Source organism: Pteropus medius, unplaced genomic scaffold (assembly GCF_902729225.1).
Source record: "Pteropus medius unplaced genomic scaffold, Ma_sr-lr_union100, whole genome shotgun sequence".
NCBI lineage: Eukaryota > Metazoa > Chordata > Mammalia > Chiroptera > Pteropodidae > Pteropus > Pteropus medius.
In genome coordinates, this window is record NW_024355523.1 from 2458309 (window position 1) to 2480416 (window position 22108).

General features: G+C 37.2%; 1 protein-coding gene across 7 annotated transcripts; it reads right to left on the reverse strand.

The window, feature by feature from the left end:
* Positions 1-6969: 6969 nt before the first annotated feature.
* On the reverse strand, positions 6970-21428 carry MSANTD4 (Myb/SANT DNA binding domain containing 4 with coiled-coils). 7 transcript variants are annotated; one of them, XM_039858735.1, is made up of 6 exons: positions 21300-21420; positions 20900-21032; positions 20513-20605; positions 15266-15410; positions 9572-10182; positions 6970-9214 (listed from the first exon to the last, which is right to left on the reverse strand). In XM_039858735.1, exons 5-6 carry the CDS (start codon positions 10031-10033, stop codon positions 8639-8641), a joined length of 1038 nt encoding a protein of 345 aa, XP_039714669.1. In that variant the 5' UTR covers positions 10034-10182; positions 15266-15410; positions 20513-20605; positions 20900-21032; positions 21300-21420; the 3' UTR covers positions 6970-8638. The 7 variants fall into 7 exon arrangements, with proteins under 7 accessions (XP_039714669.1, XP_039714668.1, XP_039714671.1 ...); XM_039858734.1 differs by lacking the exon at positions 15266-15410; XM_039858737.1 differs by lacking the exon at positions 20900-21032 and having other exon boundaries at positions 21300-21402.
* Between the last annotated feature and the right edge of the window lie 680 nt (positions 21429-22108).

A 22108-nucleotide genomic window follows, 5' to 3' on the forward strand; every position in this document is an offset into this window, starting at 1 on the left:
TTCAATCAAACTTTTCTTATACCAAATATTTTTAAATAATGATGCACTATTTTGAAGAATGTATATGCTTTATACTGTCAAGCTGAAGCTGGTTCGGATGCCATTAATGAGCATATGTGCTACAAAGGGATGGAAGAGTCTGATAAATGTTTATAAGGACAGAGATTCTTTGCTGCTGCAGCTGAGAGCTCTGTTTAGTATAGCCTCCCCCTTCTCTCTCCACTTTCCAACCATAGATACCATAGTAAGACTTTGGGAGAGGTGCAGTGATCCTTGGGCATCTCTTCCAGCAGTTTTAGGGGCCACTTGTCCACAGTGGACACTGCAGTTGGCTACAGTGTCCTTTGGCCCTGCTTATACCTCTTGGCAAAGCAGCAAGTTTCAAATAAATCAGCAGAGTCTATAGGACTTATCCTCAGAGGTGCCTTTCATGAGGCAACTTCTATTTTGAGGCCCTTCATCACTATCTCCAGGGCTGAGGTATACTTGGAATCCATTCATGAACAACTATTAGTACACATTGCCCTAAAAGTAGAATGATAATGCCAGATGCTAAGAGCAATCCACATGATATCCTCCTAAATCTTGCTAATAAATAAAACAGTAACAGCGGGGGAGATGGTGCTTGTAGCAAAGACTGCTATTGTCCCACGACATCTATTTTCTCCTTTCAGAATAATTGAATCCCAAACTTTGATTGTTATCTGGGCACATAGCCAATTCCCAGCTTCCCTCTGTGGCCATATTCTGTCACTTAAGTGTCACTTGAAAAACTGGATGCCTTCTAAGGACATAGCTTCCCCTGAAGCCCTCTCAAATAATAGTTCTTTTTGTTCTCCTATTGGGTCTGAAGGTGGGATCCATGACCTTCTCACTCTTTATTACTGCCACAGGATCATTATTCTTCTCTTCTTCCTAAAAATCCAGTTCCATTGAAGCACTTAATATTTCTTCCATTTATTGCAGTTATCTACCATCTTTCTGGTCACTTCTCATTTATTGAAGATTCTAGCCCCCGACTTTCTGCCCTTCTATGTACATTCTTGTCAGTGCTATTGATTTCAGTATGCACATAGAGAAGTTACTCCATTCATGGATTCTCTGGTCCTTGCCCACATCATGGCCATGGTCCTCTTTCCACCACTTGGGACCGCCATCACAGGCATGCAGTCCATGTTTTGCACTCTACATAGAGGCTATAATGAACACCACACCGTATAATGAGACTACAGTGGCCATCTAGGACAGGGGTCCCCAACTTCTGGGCTATGGACTGGTACCAGTTTGTGGCCTGTTAGGAACTGGGCCGCACAGCAGGAGGTAAGCGGTGGGTGAGCAAGAGAAGCTTCATCTGTATTTGCAGCCGCTCCCCAGCACTAGCATTACCATTTCAGCTCCACCTCAGATCATCGGACATTAGATTCTCATAGGAGCACTGGTCCCTGGTGCCAAAATGTTGGGGACCACCGCTCTAGGAGACAGGTCCTTCATGATGCTGATGAGTTGTCAAACAGCTCTGGAACCATGTAACCTTGGACTTTCTTTTGTAAAATCATAGATTCCCTTATTGTTTGAGTCATTTAAAGTTAGTTTTTTCCTTAATTACAGCCAAAGGCATCCTAAATGATACAAAACAAAGTTGAAATAGATGTACCACCCATTATTAAGTAATGCCCAGATCTGTATTAAAACAAATCAAAACATCTGCATGGGGAACAAAGGATTGGAAGGCAAAGTAGTGCATTAATCCAAATGAAATAATGATAAATTTGGGATAGTGTGTTGACAATGAAAATGGAAAGTAAACAGAATAAAAAAATATTTAGAGGTAAAATCTATAAGACAATTATGATTGATTAAATCTGTGTGAAAGACAGGGATGAGTCAAAAGACGAATGCCAGGTTTCTAGCTTAAACACCTGGGAGGATGATATTATTATTTATTGAGATCTTGAGCAGTGGAGGAGGACCAGGTTTGCAGCAGACCATTAGTTCAACGTTGGATGCGATGAATTTGAGGTGTCTGTGAAACATATGAATGTAATGAAGTAGAAGTTTGGGCTAGAGGTGTAACTTTGAGAGTCAGTATATAAATAGTAATTGAAGCCACCAGAATGGCTGAGCATCTCAGTAGAAAGAGTAGAGCCATTGTTTTCAAATCTTAGCGTGCATGAGAATCACCTGAAGAACTTATTTAAAACATAGATTGTTGGACATAGTCTCAGTTTCTAATTCAGTAGGTGTGATGGTTAGTTTTCTGTCAACTTGGCTAGAAGGTCAGAAGCCTCACAGTTCAGGAGTCTAGAAGTCTGGCATCATGGTGTCAGCAGGGTTAATTCCTTCCGACAGATGAAGGGAGGAGAATTTACTCCATGCCTCCCACCCAGCTTCTGCTAGTTACCAACAAGGGCATTCCTTGGCTTATAGCTGCATCACTCCAATCTCTGTCTCCATCTTCTTCCCTGTGAGTAATCCTGTCTCTAAATCTCTCATAAAAATACAAGTCATCGAATTTAGAGTCCACCATGATCCAGTATGACCTCATCTTAACTGGACTACATTCATAAACACTCTATTTCCAAATAACATTACATTCACAAGTACCTGCTGTTAGAACTTCAACATACCCTTTGGGGAGACACAGTTCAACCCACAGGACATGGTTTTAGAGAATAGAAGATGGTGTAGGCTAAAGAACCAGATTGACAGAAAGTGTTGAGAGCCCAGATGGGGCTCTGAATTTAGAGTAACACCAGACCTCCTTGGTATGTGAGTGAAATGGTGGCCAGGGAATCTAAGTTGAGAAAGAAGAGTCGTGAGAGGAGACATTGGAAGGGGAATTAGATTACAAATCCTGAGTTTGTAAAACATTTGCAGTAAGCTAGAAGACTCGAGAGTTGTAGTCACTGAATTGGTGTTTGTATTTGCTGTTATGGAGAAGCAGAGGTGGCTCAGCACAGAATAATACTGTGAGACAGAATAGGTGTTTGAGATGAAGTAAAAGAGACAGAACTGGTGATGAGGACAGGGAACAAAGTGGACAAAGCTTTCGAGGATTCTCCACCTAGACACCAAAGTTATCTGGGAAGTTGCTAGGATGACCAAGGGTAGAGAAAAGATGAATCAATGAATGAGTGTGATCAAGAAAAGGAATGAAAAGATGACAGTGATTTTTGCCAGTGGGTGTCAGCCTCAAAGGAGCAGGATTTTTTTTTTTTTTTCATAAAAGAATGAACAATAATCCGGAAACACCTTGGGAAGCAGAGAGGACCTAAACCCAACAACTGACCCTCGTCTCATAGTAGGGCATTAGAGTACATAGCGAGTACATATAAATTAAAATCTTTGCCATTTTGTTTATTTGTAGAATCATCAAAAGAAACAGATCTGGGTCAGGACGCAGACCATCTTTAATAGGAAAGAGAATCTTCCAAATGGTACGATTACCTCAGGGAATGCAAGGCCATGCCAGGTCCACTCTTGGTGTAAGTGCAAACAGTATAGCCAATGAAACAGTCACAGAATACACACATGGCTGCCAAGGCCCACTCTCATGGGTTGGGAGCCGTACGCAGACAGGTGGGAAATCAGTCATAAGCTGGGGAGACTGATGTTGCCTTTAGCATTTCTATTCAAGATTTTTGGAGACTTTGGAAGACATAATACCATTTTATATGATAAAATATTCCACTTTTATTCAGTAAAATTTATTTTAATATTTTTAAATTATGGTAGAGAGTTGCAGACATGATAAAGTCTCTAGATCTGAAAAAACTTTGCTGAGTGTCACTCTAGGATATAAAATGGAAAAATCAAGGATGAAAGCAACATGATCAAAGAAAAAAGGAAGATGCATAGAGTATTTGGAGAGCAGCTTGACAAACATTAATTATGTTGGTAAGAGAAAATCTTAAACAGAGTAGGCAAAGAACAGTCAAGGACTTTATACTTGATACAGAAGGAAATGGGAGACTCATTTCAGGTAGGACGTAATTCATAATACCTTTAAGCTGCTATTTTTAAACTGCATTTTCACGTGTTAATTTTATAATTCCTTACACGATGAGAGTCAAGCAGGGGATATGTACCTGATGTAATAGAGACAACAACAAGGCTGAGACACCTCCTGCCCCACATCATCCAGCTGGCAAAGTGGAGCTGGGGCTGCACCTATGGTTTTGCCAGAGCTCTGCTCCTCTTCCACTTTTCTATACCCAGTTCACTCTCTGGACATAATGAAAGCAGTATTTGAGGAAATGTATTCTGGAAGTGGCAGACAGAGAAGATTAGAAAGGAAGGCACTAAGACAGGAAGCTGCTGAAGTACAGGTTGCCAATGCTACTATGCTAGGAAATACATGTGAGGTTGCAGGAGGTTGATCTGAAACATCAAAAGAAAAGACAGGACTTGATCAACAACTTGGATAGGATGAAGACGGCAAAGGATTAGAACAGGGCCAATCCAATCAACCCAGTACAAAGAATGCCACTGCAGAGGGAATTTATAGATAAGAGATAAGGTAAGAGATAAAGAAGCTAATGAATTTGGTTCTAGCATTCTTCAGGTATTTGAGAAAACAGCAAAATATACAGGGTGAGATATAACAATTGGATGTACTCTTTAAAGTTGTTTGAATGTTAGAACTGGAAATTTAGATTCAAAAGAAATTGACATTAGATGAGTTTTATATTTAAAATTTAAGAGGATGGCTCACATCGGAAAAATAAATGGTAAACAATAAAGGGCATTCTCTAATGAAATTCACTGTCAAAGGTCTTAATTTCCCAGAATATATTTATAAAAATTCAAATTTACTCATTGTCATTGCTCATTTCTTCCTAGGCTCAATTAGAACACCATGGTCTCAGTGAGTGCCTCCATCTCCAGTGGTCAATTAATCTCTTGATTTAAGCAGTCAATTAATTTATCAAGTAGTTATGTTCTTCAATTGTCTTCTTGCTATACATAAACTAATCCCTTTCCATATGCATCGGGGGAAATTTTCAAAGTGATACATTTGACAATCCTCATCTGGATTTTAATTAAGGCACTAACAAAATGTTACCTGGTATATTTGTGTATAAAAAATCAGCACGTGTCAAAAAGAATTTAGATGTCAAAAAAAGAAAGAGTATTCTGGGAGTTTTAGAAGTTATTAATTTCAGGTCTTAGGATAGTGACTAGAAAGCCTTGACAAATTAAAAGTTATATAAAGTTAAAAAATACTTTGGGGGAAATACAATGTTAAACCAAATGCAAAGCAACCCAGTGAAAATAATTTTGAGTTCAAAACAAAGAAATTTAAGGACAGAGAGACAGGTAAAGGTAGCTATTAATTTAAAATAAAATATTCTAGAAACACTATGATTTGCTTTTATTTTATACCCAAGATAGAAGTGACAAAGCATGAAGAGGTACAAAAATGAAGAAAGGAGAAGCAAAATAACTTAAAATGGACAAACTAGGTAGAAAATGAAAGAGGTAAAGCAAGAATTCTCTTCAATTACAAAGACTATAGTGTTCATTCACAAGAAAAAGTCTGAGAGGACGCTTTATCTTCAAATTTATGGCCCCTCCTTCTTCTAAATCAGCATTCTTACAAAATGGAAAGAAAGGAATTATTGATGACCACAATAACTATAGAAGTTAATGTCCATATTAGGGCATTTTGGTCCACGACAAAAGCTAAACTGGGTAAGCTACCAAGACCATTGGTATAATCAGAAGTTATCAGAGGCAAACCAAAAGGCGTGTAGTAGATTGACTGCAAAAATGGCCATGATTCCTCACCACTCCCTGTATCCCTATCTTTGGCAGAACAGCTTCACAGCTCTTCCTGTCAAGAGATGAACTTTATTCCCCATATTCTTGCCTCTAGTCTAGCCCTGTGATTTATTTTAGCCAATATGGTATAGAAGTGAAGAGACACCTTGAGCATCTCTGCTTTCTTTCTTGAACTCTTCTCATCCTCCTTAAAACAAGCTCAAGCTAGCCTGTTAGAGGATCAAACATCATAAGAAGAACTGACGACCCTCAGCCAATATCCAGTTAACCCCCTCAGAAGGTGAAACATCTAGCCAATCTGCAGCTGACCATGAGACCCAGGTAAGATCAGAACCACCAAACTGATCTCAGCCTAATTTTCTCTAAAATTGTGAGCAACAGGAGCCACCAAGTTCTGAGTGGTTTGTTACACAGCAACAGTTAACCAGTAGGACTCACTCCAAGTAGGCCCACCACTTCAGAAATGCAGCAATTAAGTTTTCTACTGGAGTGAACCAAACCAAACTATCTATACCTGGGGCAGGGTTAAGAAACCGGAAGCTCTTCAACAAAAGTCATGGAAGATATTAAGGTTTTTTTTTTTCTCTCTTACTTTCAAGAACCTGAGTGCTCCATCCAAAAATAATAGGGGCTATCCCCATGCTTATTTCTAAGAAATTGAAATCTACTGATCTTAAACCTAACACTAGTATCGGCTTGCATTTAAGTGGCGTTTTACAATTCGCATACCACTTAAAAAAAAAAACAACTAATAAGTATAAACAGAGCTGGTATCATTAAGCTCATTTTATAAATAATCAAATCACAGGGGCAAGTTAAATGACTTTCACAAGTCGAAAGTGGCAAAGCTACAATACTTACAACTACACCTACAAACTTTCACTACTCTTCCTCAGAGCTCTTATACTAAAATCTTGGGTCAGGATTGGTATATCATTTTTAAAGTATTTAGTTCATTAAATTAATGAGGTACCACTTCTTTTCTTATAAAAGGAGGCATAACATTACTTAGCTTAAGGGTTGTTCTGAGGAGCAAATAAAATAATGTATAAAAAGCACATAACACAATGCCTAACACAAATGCTAGGCTCCCTGTCACCATTCACCATGATAAGGCTCTCATCCAGACTTGATAATCTCAACCCTCATAGCACAGAGCATCACTTGAAATGATAAACTTTCAAATAGTTAGCATAGGCAAATTTTATTTCTATGGTAGAAGCATTTATTTCAGTAATAGAAAAATAACACTATTTCAAAGTCAAGGTAACTAGGCAGAACTATATTTTTTCTTTGTATACCTATATTCAAATATCACATATGGTTTCAAGACGTTCTTAAATTAACAAGGAACAAATGCAAAATCAAGGTAGTATCTGTGAACAGAAGAGATGTATTAAAGCTACATAACAGCCCTGGAAATCAGGAAATACAAAGTGATCTCGTGCAGTGATTCTTAACTTTAGTGTACATTAAAATCACCTGGATTGTGGAAAGAGCACCTTCCGGAGACTGAGGGCAAATCATCAAGTTAAGCAAGCCCTTGGTTTCAGAATAAATGCCAAAGAGACTGAAGATATAAACTTTGTTCCTCAGGGAGGGGCAAAGATAAAAATACACCACAATATATGAGATCAGTCATTTATTCACTGTGTGACTTCTCTGAGCCTTAGATTCAGAAATAATATTAGATATACTACTCTCAAGAATTATTCTATAGATTAGGTCAGATAGTGCTTCTCTAATTCGTAACACACAACTACTATCATTATTTCATCATCATCATCTGATTCAGCGGACTTTCTCTCCTGACCCTCACTTCTACTCCCAAACAGCTACTATTTATTTTAAAAATCAAATTCACTGAGTTCAAGCTCACGTATTACTGGTACCATTTTTATATTGGTATCATCTTTACTAGCTTCAACCATTCATTTTCATTACAATTTCAGCACATGGTTGAAATGATAATTTTCTAAACTGAGAAAATGGATTCAAAGAAGAAAGGGAACTAAAGCTTAAAAAATGTGTTGCTTCTAAAACATCAATAGCTAGATGAATCAACTGCTTTTCAAAATGACCCATTTTAGACAAACTCTGATGTTCCTTACACTGTTTATTTATTCAGTTCTGAATCTTGGTTTATAGATGGAAACATGAGAATAAAATACCTATACTCTTCATCATTTCCTATAATCTATATACTACACAGTAATGTTTCATAGTTAAAGTTTTTGGCCATTTAAGTAACTACCCACATAAACATCTGAGGTTTTAATATTCTGAAACTATAAAACAAAGCTATAGAGGTGCACAGTCAGGCTAGGAAAGGGTTCCTCACCCTTAGCAATACTGACATTTTGGGTTAAATAATTCTTTTTTGTGGGGGGTTGTCCTGTGCATTGCAGGATGCAGGCATCCCTGGCCTCTATCCATTACACGCCAGTAGCAAATCACCCCAGTTCCCAGTTTTGACAACCAAAAATGTCTCTAAACATTGCCAAATGTCTTCCAGGGGCAAAAATCACCCCTAGCTGAGAACCACTGAGCTAGAATTTTACATAGATATAACTGTAATCTCTGAGTGCACAGATTATACAAGCTCTATGTAATTTTACTAATTTAAGTACAGCACAATAGTTTCTGCTATACTGTTTAAGCTAGGGCACATAGTTTTTATATAATACACTACTTAAGCATACAGTTACCCACATATAACTATCTTTTTCCTATTGAAAACACTGACATTGAATGGGGGGAAAAACATAACTAATCCTGCAACCATTTTCCTATTACCCAATATAGAGAAAATCCTATGGTTTACAAAAATTTGCCAAATGCAGACCTAGATAAATCACTGCAAGTGTCCTTCCTTCTGAATTCGAAGTCTCTCCTTCTCTACTTGTAAGCGTTCCTTTTCAATCTGTAGCTTCTCTGATTCAAATTTCAAAAACTGCAGCCTATCTTTTTCTAGTTGCAAGCGTTCTCTCTCAAGTTTTAACTTCTCTGTTTCTATGTCCTGCGGCTGAAGTATGGACTTCTCTCCTTGACCAAGTTCATTCTCCAAGGATGGCTTCTCTGAGTTGACTATCTGCAACCTCAACTTCTCTCTCTCAATCTGCAGCCGTTCCTTCTCCAACTGAAGCCGCTCATGCTCCATGTCTAAATGCCGTAGCCTCTCTTTCTCAATCTGCAGGCGTTCCTTTTCTACCTGCAGTCTTTCAGCCTCGATATCCAGCCTTCGTTTTTCCAATTCTAGTTTCTGTTTCTCTATGCTTACAAGCACATGGGGCTCATCATATGCAGACTTCGATGGTGTTGAGTTTAGAGTGAAAAACTCATCAATGTGGGGGAAATCAGGGAGTTCATTTTCCCTCCTGGAATCTGGGATGACTGATGACAGTATTTCTTCCTCCTCCTCAATTTCAAACTAAAGAAAAGAGAAAAGCAATTTTCAGTATTATTTCTATGTCATGGTTGTTAACTTATCCAAATAGTTCTTAAAAGCTTTTTGTATTGTTTGAGGACATAAAACCATTTACTTTGAATCTTGAATAATATTTACAGTGAATTACTTGATGTCACTAATATTTATAATCAAAGGAAGTATATTTAGGTGAGAAGAGATTAATGCTATAAAGAAAAAGTGGAATGAGTTGGTTATGTGCTATTCTTAAGTTAGCTTGAAAATTTGGGACCTTCTTAACTGCTCCTGGACTATAAAAAAACTCCCACATGAAAACTGAAGAAATTAAATGAAAAACAGGGCTCGCAGGCTAATACTTACTTCAGGACTCTGGGGATCTCTTTCTTCCTCTTCCACTTTGACCTCAGTTAAGGATCCACCTGCATCCCTGAAATCTGCCACATTTTGCCATTCAAAATTTGTATCATTTCGGAATCCAATCTTTTCGTCTATCTCTTCAGTAAGAGAGTCATCTAAATCGGATGTAGGGAGGGGAAACCCCGAACCAACCAGTTTAATGTTCGCCTTCATCCTCTTTCTCTTCATAAGCGCTCGCCAGTCGAGATACCTTCTTTTCACTTCTGTCCCTGTCCTCTGTTCTCCTTCTCCCACAGCGTTCACACACTGCGCGATCTCCTCCCAAGCCATTCGCTTCATCACATTAATTGTTGTATTGAGTTGTTTGGAAAAAATGACTTCTTTCCTTTTTGTAATTTCTTTCAAAAGGGTCTGAGTTTCTTGAACACTAAAATTGCTTTTTCTCTTCCTTTTCAACTGCTTCATTTTTCTAACTTAAATGCAGTTTTACTGTAAGAGATGTGAAAAGAATTTGAGAAATGCTACAAAGTACAAAAATCAAAGAGAATCCCTTGTTGGCACTTTGTTTAAATCAGTTTTCTGTTCATTAGTAGCACAGGCAGGCTGGATAATTCCTAAAGAGAAAAAAGTAAAAATCGATTAACCCACAACTTCTGCAGGGTATCTCAACCCAATAAGCTTCATACATAATGTTTTAAAAAACACCTCTGAATATGGCTCAAAACTGCCTACATTTCTGTCTTTGCCAGCACCACCATAATCCAAGATGCCATTTTCTCTCACCTGGGCTGCTATAATGGTTCCTAATTGCCAGCATTCAATCTTGACCTACTTCCTACTTCTCTAATTCCCTCTCCCACTCTGCTCTCCCCAAATGCATCTTTCCTACCCCAACACGGGCCTTTCAGTCATCAATTATAGTCCGGCTGTTTCCTTGTTCAGGGCATTCGTACACGCTGTTCCCTCTGCCTAGGAAATGGATTCACCCTTCTTGGCCTATTTAATTCTTCCTCACGCTTCAGCTCCTAGATTAGACACCTGTTTCTCAGCGAAGCCTTTCTCAACAAGTCAAATTACTCTAACGGAAGCTATGACTACAAAACTTCCTTTCTTCTTTTTCCTTTTCTAAATATGACACTTGTGCTAAACATATAGCCAAGAGTCCTTCTCTTCCCCATTTCACTAGAAGTTTCATGAAAGCAGCAAGGTTTCTGCTCATCATCTCCCCAGAGCCTAGCAGCTTCTGGCACATGGCAGGCGCAGCATAAATAATTTTTTAATGAATGAATTAGTCGATTTGCCAGATAACCACTAGTTTGAGATATCAAAAAGAAAAATAACTTCAGACTCCGTAGAATAATTTTAGAGGAACATGGAAAGGCTGGGCTACAAAAATCAATAAAATTCAGAAAAGTTAAGACAATGTAATCCGATCAAAGAAATGACAACTACTAATATTTTACTACTTCTCAAATTAAAACTCATTTTTAGGCTAAACCTAAATAAAATTTAGGAATAAAATTTCCTAAAACAATGAAAATATTTTAAGGATACAACAGAATTAAAAGAGTAAGGCAAAAGTGGCAAGGATTTTCCTCAGCCACCCCATCTAATTAATCAGTAAAAGAAAAAGATCACCAATTAAAACAGGGAAAAACAAAACAAAACAAAACAAAACAAAAAAACAGTAATTCTTAAATGCTGTGGGGACCAAAACACATTTCATGGTTCTGCCCTTCAGTGCTCACCATATCTTCACCCTCCCCCAAACTAAACACATAAACAAAAGCTCCTAATACCAAACAAAATAAGGCTGGATGCTATATTTGTTTCTAATTAATGCTTTTAATTGTTTCTCTTTCTTTGAAGAACTTCTCAGTACTTCGTAATGTAATCTCCTGGGCCATTTTAATAGCAGAGTCGAAAATCATGATATAGGCAAGTAACTGTACTTGGAGTCTCTATGAAATTTTAAGATAGTAATGTGGCAAAATTTTAAAATAAATTCTGAATGGGAAAGATCCTCTTGTTAACATTCTTTCAGGTGGATGCAAGGCAGAATGTTTCTCCATTATCCAAAAACTCATTACCAGAGCACCTGAAACTTGTGAGAAAGGCAAAATTTTCAGGCCTGCCCCAGACCAATTGAATCAGAAACTCTGGGAGTGAGATCTACTAATCTATGTTCCAATAAGCCCTCCAGATGATTCTAACACATGCTAAAATTTGAGAACCACTGTGCTAGACTCACAGAAGCCAGACAAATGCTTAACACACTTGAATCTCGCACACTTTGATTTTAAGTCTTAAACGAGTGCATCTGATTGGCAGAATATAAAGCACATCCAAAATCCTCATTACAATGGAGCTGGGAAATATGGTTTTTCTGTTATCTAGCCTTGCATTATGGGAAAGTACACTAGGAAGCTGGAAAAGACGTTGAATGAGTCTTTTCCTTGGAAAAGAGATTTTAAAAGCAGGTAATGGGGAGAAGGGCTCAGAAAGGGATATATACACAAACCATGTTTTCTGAATTCAAATTCACTCGCTGATCACTATGATAGAACTTACTGTTCCTCTCCTACACAATAAAAGGGTAGGATGAGATTGCTAAGGTCCCTTCTAGCTCTATCATTGTATGATAATAAACATTTCCTATCAATACAAAGAAAAATACCAAATATCCATTGAGTTTCACATCCTGTCATTGAATCCCCACCAGAGCACTGAACGCGAGATATCAGCATTTCTATTTATAAATAAAAATCAGAGAAGTCAAATAATTTGCACACTACGCAATTAGTTTAAATGACAGAAGTTATATTCACGTTCCCTTATGACACATCTTCCACTTTATTAATAGCTTGTGAAAGCTAAGCTTTAGCAAGGTACTGCTTAGGTTAAGTTTTGAGGTGTCTTAGAATTTCAAAAAGAGCAGATTCTTATCTGAAAGATTCTTATGTGAAAGGTTTAGATAAAGTTCTGTAAGTAGGCAGAAAAACGCTTCAAAGGTTTAACCAATTACCATGTTTTCTTTAATACCTTAATCTCAGCCAATTTAACATTTTTATTAGTGTGAAAAATATTTCCCTGGTAATTGGTATTTCAAATGGTATCTTCCACTGAAGTAAAAACAATGGAGTTAAGCTAACTAAATTTAATTGAAAAATGAACAAATCTTTTCTATCACTATTTCAGCCTTTTATTTTTAAGACTTAAATGTGGACGCAAATTCCTTATTTCTAAACTCTAATAAAAAGGTGTTTTTTATTATGATTTCACTAATTTTTTTGCAATTTTTCCTTTTCAAGTTCCCAGTAATCTTTATTCAACTGACTCTGTATGTATCTAATAACATCACCAAAAATATGTCCATCACTATATCTTTTTGTTTCTAGTCACTCATGTGGCATAATCATCTCCTGAACTAAAAATTCAAAAGAGCGGAAAATGAACTCTCAGGAAATCACTGTCAATTTCACATACCCACAAAAAGGCCAAAGCATGCAAAAACAAAGACTACAAGCAAACCATTTCTAAAGTAGACTTCCAAAATTTCCCAGTATTTAATAATAAAACTGAAATCCACTAATTTGGAATGTATAATCAGTGGCAGCACTTTTGACCCTTATAGTCATATATAAGCCTATTGTCACTAGAATATAAGCAAATGTACTCATAAATTAAAATATCACCAAAAGAAGCAGTATAGTACAGTGGCTATGAGCACAAATTCTGTAGTCAGATTGCCTGGGTTAGAATCCTGGCTCTGTCACTTCCGAGCTGTGTAGTCTTAGTGACTTTAACTATCTGCAAGTTCGTTTGTAATATAATAATGTTACTTCATAGAGATACCGTAAGGATTAAAGGACTTAGTAAAATATGGAGAATAGTTTCTGGTACTCACTAAATAAGTTTCCTATTATTGCATCAAAGGCAAAATCTTTAAATAATTTTGACAAAGGAAACAGAAAGGTCACAATAAAACTGGTATTGTTCTAGTTCTTAGGTCAAGTGGTAGGTCTGTGGGTCTTTATTATTAGGCTTCAAAACATATATGCTATATTAAGGATATGTTAGGGCCTGCTGGTGTGAGCTGGCAAAAGTCAACTGTGTACTTCACTTTCCAACTCTACATTAAAAGATGTCATGTTACGAGCTAGAAATTGGCCAACGTGGCAGTATTTATACTACAGAAATGGACAAATGTTATAAACTAGAATTTATTTTGTTGAGTGGTGAGGGAGCTAGCTGGTTTACTTACAGCTACATTATTTTTGCATATTTCAAATATTACCTAATAAAAATTTAAAAAATGAAATATTTTAACATCTATATCCAAGTCAATTCAGTGAACATTCTTGAAGACTTGTAATTTTAGAGAACCATATTTAATTAGCACTCTAGCCTAACATTCCTTATGACTGGGTAACTATTCAGCTTTCTTCCAGAGACTGAAGAATACACATAAGGTACAATATTTATAATCCACTTAAGAAGTGAAGCTGAAACAAAAGAAATAAACAAATTGGACCACATTAAATTAAAAAGTTGTTGTACAGCAAAGGAAACAATCAACAAAACAAAAAGACTGAATGGGAGAAGATATTCACTTATGATACATCTGATAAGAGGTTAATATCCAAAATATATAAAGAACTCATACAACTCAACAACAAAAAAACAAACAATCCAATTAAAAATGGGCAGAAGATCTGAACAGATATTTCTCCAAAGAGGAAATACAGATGGCCAACAGATGAAAAGATGCTCAAGGTCACTAATTATCAGAGAAATGCAAATTAAAATCACGATGAGACATCGCCTCACACCTGTCAGAATGGCTCTCATCAAAAAATCAAAAAACAAGTGTTGGTGAGGATGTGGAGAAAAAGAAACTCTCATACACTGTTGGTGGGATTGCAAATTAGTATAGTCGCTATGGAAAACAGTCTGGAGGTTTTTCAAAAAATTAAAAATGGAAATACCTTTTGACCCAGCAATTGTACTTCTGGGTACTTATCCCAAAAAAAGCAAAACAATAATTTGTAAAGATCTATGCACCCCTATGTTCATGGCTGCACAATTTACAATAGCCAAGATATGGATGCAACCTAAATGCCCATCAATAGACGACTGGATAAAGGAGTTGTGGTTCATATATACAATGCAATATTACTCAGCCATTAAAAAAAAATGAAATCCTACCATTTGCAACGACATGGATGGACCTAGAGGTTATTATGCTGAGTCGAATAAGTCAAAGATAAATACCATATGATTTCAATTTATATGCAGAATCTAAGGAACAAAAAAAAACAAACAAATCAAAAACAAACTCACAAATATATAGAGGACAATCTGGTGACGGCCAGAGGGGAGGGAGGTTGGGGAGCTGGGAGAATGGAGTGAAGGGTTAGAGAAGTACAAATCAGTTGTTGATAGATGGTCATGGAGATGGGAAGCACAGCATAAGGAATGCAGTTAGCATTGATGTAATGGCTAAGTGGAAAACCAGAAGAGAGAAGGAGCAATTAGGAGGATCATTTTATAAACTATATTAATGTCTAACCACTGTACTGTATACTTAAAACTAATAATATAATAAAAAAATTTTTAAAAATCACCAAAAAAAGGAAGAGAAGCAAACAGATTTATATATAATTAAACCAGCCCCAAAATACTACTTCTTAGTACCTATGTTGCAGTATACTTCAAAGAATTACTGAAGTCGAAACTTGGCCTTTTCCTTTTTCTGCCATTTGCTCCATCACTATGAAGATCTGAGACATATGCAGCCGATCTGCTCAAAAGGCAGTATGTTCAGTATGGAACACCGTGCCTAACAAATATGAGGTAAAAATGTAATTTAAAATAAGAAATCGATTGAAGGATAGGGAAGAGAGAAGTAAAAAAAAAAAATAACTTAAATAACATTGGAAATTCTACAGGCAAAGTATATGTTTAAAAGAAAAAGTCAGCTCAAGTCAGTATAGGCAAGAAGCAGTTTATGAGATTAAGTGAAGACTTTAGATAAACTACCCAACCTATAGTACAAATGGTTAACAAGTTACACAAAAATCTGAAAAGAAAATTTTAAGTAAACAGGTTATGTTGCTACTTAGGCAGTATGGCCAACGATGAGCAGGTTATAAGACATATTTTCAAAACAGAATCAGCAGGTTAGATGTTCTTAAAAATAGAACAGAGAATTAAGGTTATATCAAATTCCATATCAAATTAAATACTTACCATGTATTAAGAATGACTTTTTGTTTCCAAAAGATATAAAATGGCTCAGCTCATTTAAATAGTTCTTTGAACCATTTAAAAAGCACTATCATATTTTTAAGGCAAAAGCATGGTAGAAATACAAATATTCATTAATAGGGACTGGATGAATAAACTATACTATAGCCATATAATGGAATATATGTGATAAATGCCATATGAGAGTATGAATATAGCTAAGTGTAACATTATTCTTGTGTAGATCCTAGCGTTAATGTAAGTCAACAAAATCAGAAAGGGAAATGTGTATGTATGTCTATGTGTGTGGTCACACTCACAGCAGCTCAATTTTCAACTTAGGAACAGGTGTAGACAAAATATGCTCTGCTCTACAATAGGTTTACTCTCTGTCCACCACCAATCACCAGCTCTAGGGGTCACATAAACAATCATTTCTGTCTCAGCCATACAGCTGTTCATTAGCCCAGAGAACATTTGTTTTATTTTACTTTGAGGTGATTAACATTGTTAAAAATACTAATAAGAGATTTTTATTATAGAAAAAGACATTTTTCTAAATCCCTTAAACCCAATACCCACAAATCTGTTGACTTAAAAAAAAAGCAAAGTACACATATATGGTTAGAAAAAGGTACAAAACAAAGTGAAAATTTCTCTCCACCACCAATGTAACATTAATATTAATTTTTTCAGATTCTTTCCAGAAAATTATACATTTATAAGAGCATATATGTATCTATGAACACACATTATGCATTACATATATTATATGAATACATATTCTATTCACAATCATTAACCAAAAGGGCAATGACTACTGAAAATGTTGAGACGTAAAAGTATAAAAAAGAGAATTAGTTAAAAACTGAAAAATTAGATGTATAAGAATGACTCTATAGGACAAATAAAGAGACAAAGAGGGAATTATGAATGTAAAAACTTATCGGCTTCTATAATAAAAAATAATCGAGATGAAAAAAATTAAGAAATTGAAAAAAATTCTGAAGATACTGCTAGAGCAGTGTCTCTCAAACTTTGTGTATGAATTGCCTGGAGTTCTTAAAATGAGGTTCTAATTCAGTAGGTCTCAAGAGGGGCCAGTGATTCTATATAACTGACAAACTCTCAAATGATGCTGATGCTGCTGATCCTTGAGCTACACCTTCAGGAGCAATAGTTTAGGCTAGTACAGCACTGTCCAACAGAAATACGTGACCTACACATGTAAGTAAAGCAAAAATGAAACAAAAAAGGTGGAATTAATGTTAATATATTTAACCCCATATAGTCAATGTATTATCATGTCAATATATAATCAATATAAAAATTATTAACGAGGAAGCTCCCATTCTTGTTGTTAACACTAACTCTTTGAATCCACCATGTATTTTACAGTTAGGGCACATCTCATTTTGTATTAGACACATTTCGAGAACTCAATAGCAGGTCTACAGCACATCAAAGTCGCCAGAGAGCTTTTTAAATATAACCATTCTATAACCATTCCCCATCTCTGACCAATTAAAACCATCTTTGGAATAGAACCAATAGAAGCAGGCGCTGAGAGTTTAAAAAGCTCTCCTGTAAATCTAAAGCATTCTCTACACACACACACACACACACACACACACACACACACACATAACTATGTGAGGTGATAGATCTGTTCATTATCTTGACCTTGGTAATCATTCTGCGATGTGTTATGTATATCAAATCATCATTGCTGTACAGTTTAAATATATACAATTATATTTGTTAATTCTTCAAAGCTAATAAACCCTCTCCAGGTGATTCTCATTTGCAGCCAGGATCAAGAATCTCCCTGCTAGAAAATCAGTGTTAAAAGCTTACTTGCTCGAATGTGTAGAGAGGCAAGGTGGAGTGCAAGTGCTATAGCTAGCTACTAAGAAATTTTCCTTCAGAGATCAGTAAGAAAAGGCCTCATCTGCCACGAAAGACTAACAACATAGACAAAACTGGTCTCCTTCTAGAAAAATATGCCCAGTAGAATGTCAGATGCAAGAAGAATATGCCTAATTGTAAAGACCAACTCATACTCCTATTTATTGGAAACACATCAAAGGAATACAAACTAAGTCAATTTAGACTTAAGAATCTGACTGCTCTTTTGAGAACCAAACTTCCTTCTAAATAGAATGTCTTTAGATGCCTCCTTATATCTTTATTAGAAAGAATTAGGAGTATACATCAGAAACAACCATTATTAGATTGAGTAATTAAGACACATTGCTTCATTCAATATGTATTGAGTGCTTAAAACCTTCCAAAGCTTCTCCATACACTTAGGAAGTAAATTTTCTTTCCCTACTCTTCCTCTCCCTTCTACTCTCCCTATTCCAAACCCTATCTGAGCCCCATCTCCATGTCCACCTTTGCCAGTCTTGTCTGTCACCTCCAAAACCAATCACAAATCCCCAATCTACTTTCCCAACTCACCCTCTCCAACACAAGTGGGCGCAGAGACACACACAGTACCCATCATTTTGAAATTCCTCTAAATTCTAATTAGCACTGTCCAATAAAAACATAACAAGTCATATATATGGTTTTAAATCCTCCAGCAGCCACATTAAAAAAAAGAGAAACAGGTAAAAATTATGATATACTTTATTTAACCTAATATATCAGAATATTATCATTTCAATACATAATCAATATAAAAAGTAATTGAGATATCTTGCATTCTTTTTTTGTACTAAGTCTTTAAAATCCGGTGGGTATGTTCCAGTACATTTTACAGCTCAGTTTGGACTAGCCGCACTTCAAGTGCTCAATAACTATATGTGGCTATTGGCTACTGTATTAAACAGCAGGGTTCTAGCTTTCATGATCCCTGCCTTAGGACAATCATACATGCATTTCTTTAGCCCATTCCCCCAACTTTCATGATCTCTGCTCTTCTGTCTGGTCAATGACTACTCATCTTCAGCACTTCAATGTCTGTTCTAGGATGCCTTCACTGTTCCCAGTCACCTAAATCCAATGTCTTTGCGACATGCTTCTACTATCAAGCTGTATTATAATCATTTATTTTACATAAGAGGCAATAAGGGATGAAAGAAGAATATATTACTCCTACTATCAAATAATGTATAACCAAGTAAAACCAGTAAAACGCATATGCATAAAAAAATTACGTGAAAAATTAGACTGGAGACTGTAAATTTAAAGTTGTGAATATGGACTATGTAGGCTTGTACATTAATTCTACCACTTACTGACTCTGTGATCTAAAGCAAATACTTAACCTTTCAAAATCATTTCCTCATCTGTAAATGAGAAATATGTAATAGATTAATACTCATGTTTTGAGGATTAAATGATATCATCCAGTAAAGAACCTTACAACGCCTAAGATCTAGTAAGCTCTTAATAAATATCAGCTATTATCCATTTCCTAGTAGTGTCTGGACACAGTAAGTGACTATTTCTTTACTAGAAATAATGCGAATATATGACGAGTGCAACAAGAGCAGTACTAACAAAATACCCTGGGTGCTCAGAAGGAGAAATCTTTGGTGGGATCAAAGAAGGTGGTGAGAAGGAATTATTAGTATTTGATTTGGATCTTATAAAACAAATAGACTAATGAGGGTCGGTATAAAGGGGAGAAACTAGGTTGGGGCCAAATGTCAGCAAATTAATGTTGGCTTAGTAAGACCCTATACTTTGCTAGAAAACTTACTGCAAGAGACAAAAATGTATCTACAAAAGTTCACATATTTCTGAAATTCAAGCAGGTTACCTTTTAAATGGAGGCAATGTTACTGTAATAATATATAAACTATAATAATATAAAACATAAGTACATAAAATATCAAGTAATGACTACAGTTGTCAAGAGAATCCTAATTTATGCAGATATCCATCATTAGATTTTGCTGCTCTTAGACTATGAGATCAATTTAGTAATTGGATGTGGTAAATTTATTGGCACATGGCAGAAATAACAGCTCTTTTAAAATATGCCTGAATCAACATATTTTTAAAATTTTGGCAGCAGGTTATTTGCATGTCCTATTTTTTCCCAACAATTTGTAACTCTATACCTCTCTTACAAAAGTGATCCCTTTGTCCCTGTTTTGTTAAATTGATAAACTATTTCATAGACAAAATACACTTTAACACACATTTTTAACCTCATTGAAATTGGTATCAGGATGTATCTTAGATTTCCAGTCAGTTATGGCTAACTTGTGTAAAAATATTTGACATCTTCTGATTAATATAAGGAAGTATCAAAATCAATGCACCTTGAATTGAAATTTGGTAGCTATGCTTACAGGAATAGAATCTATCTTTCCAGGAATTTTCTTTTCTGTCCTCTCCTTTACATTTTGATACTCATATCAACAGAGCTTCGGTTTTATGACATCCATTACCAAATAATTTGCTGAAATATTTATTGAGCTCCTACTATGTGCCAGGCACATATTCTTGGTGTTAGGGATATAACACGTTATAAAATGTGAAAAAATACCATTTTATATGTCAAATACTATCCTTTTTATATTGGTTGTCTTCTCTATCTTTACAGAAGGAATTCATTAGTTGCAACCTCTAAAAATTCATAAATCTTCCATGCCCGATCAGAGAGAACAGCCATTTTCCTGAAATTACAATCATTCTTTACTGGTTGGAAGTTCGTATGATAAGTAGTTCACTTACGTAATCCTTGTGAAGATGATGTACCGCCAATGGCATATTATAACTGGGAAATTTTTTTCAAGGACTAACACTTGAGAATGAAGTTCCTAAATACTGCGTGGTAAAACAGAATTAAGAGGTCTGAGGAAAATCAGGCAGTAAATTCTCGGTCCAAAAGAATTTTTAGGTAAATTCATTAGACTATTCAAGAAGAAAAGGACGAAATCTGTAAAGTTCCCCCATCCCTTATCCCAGTCCTCTTTAAAGTGTGTACCCCAATCCGCTCCCATGTTCTTACAGAAAATTTACTTCCGTGCCGAATAAGATGCTCTTCTCTAAAACTTGTGGTACGTAAAAAAAGTAAAGTTTACTTAGGGTCGTCAGTTATCAGATTAATAAAGTACTCACTCCCCTCCCTGCCGCTTCCTTTGGGAACACCTTGTCACAGCCCCTGGGAAGAATCGAAGGAGACTGAATTCCCGGGAGGCCTCCCAGGAGCAGGGGGCGCGCACCAGACTCGGTCACAACGCAGCGGCTGCACCTGGTGGGAGACGTAGCAACCTGGAAGGAGGTTCCTCTCTCTGGATACTAAATCATAGTTCCGACTAGGTGCCCAGAAACTTGCGCTGCCTTGTTTCAGCGGCCTGGGCCCGCCCACCCTCCCGGGTCCGGCGGCAGCCGCCGCCACTGGTACTACTCCCAAGCGTCGCGGTCCCGCTACGCTGCAGAGCCAGGGCCAGAGCCAGCAGCGTGAGGCCAGTCACCTGCCGCTGACCCCGTCGGGACCCCCCGCTGCGAGGGCACCCACCGTCAGCAGAGACGCCGCTTCCCTAGCCGCCTCCTTCTGGACGGAACCGCACACCTGCGACCCGGCTGCACCTCCGCCCCGTCGCCTCCAAGGGGAGGTAAGAAAAAAAGATGCTTCATTGATCCCCTCCCACCTACTTTGCCCGCCCACCCCTTCTGTCACCTATTGGCTAGCGCGGCTGCCACTCGTTCTTTGCGGCTTGCCCATTGGTCCTGAGGGTATTGCTATTCTGGCTGACGGCCCGCCCCAGGTCTGGCCTCACAATGGGATTCGAGTCCCAAACCGGTTCCGGGTTAGTGCCCTTGAATACCGCCTCCTTATGATTTGCGGCCTCCCGCTCTGCGCTGTCTTTGGCACCCAGCTCTGTCAGTCAAATGGGCTTTAGAAAAGAATTGGCCTCTAGCGATCAGCCTACTGCGCTGTTCCGCCTGATTGGGACACTGGCGCTCCATCTCCAAACTCTACACTTGTCCCTGACCTTCACCTTTTAAAAGGGCGAAGAGGAAGTAGGACCCTTACATTTCCCCAGCTGGTTCCTTGCCCAGCGTCTCTTCTGCTCAATCAAGTGCAACCTAGTTTGGCCTCAGCTATTTCTCTGAGACTGCCCCTGCCAAAGGTCACTGGTGATTTCTTTATGGCTAAATCTAGGCGTCACTTCTCAGTCCTTATCTTACTTGACTCCTCAAAAAGCATTGGACTTGTTCACTGTTTCTTCATTGTTTTCCGTAACATGTGCTTTTGGTTTTCCTTCATCTCGATCCACTTTTCTGTCCCCCTTTTCAGTTACCTCTTTTGCTGTCATCGCTAGT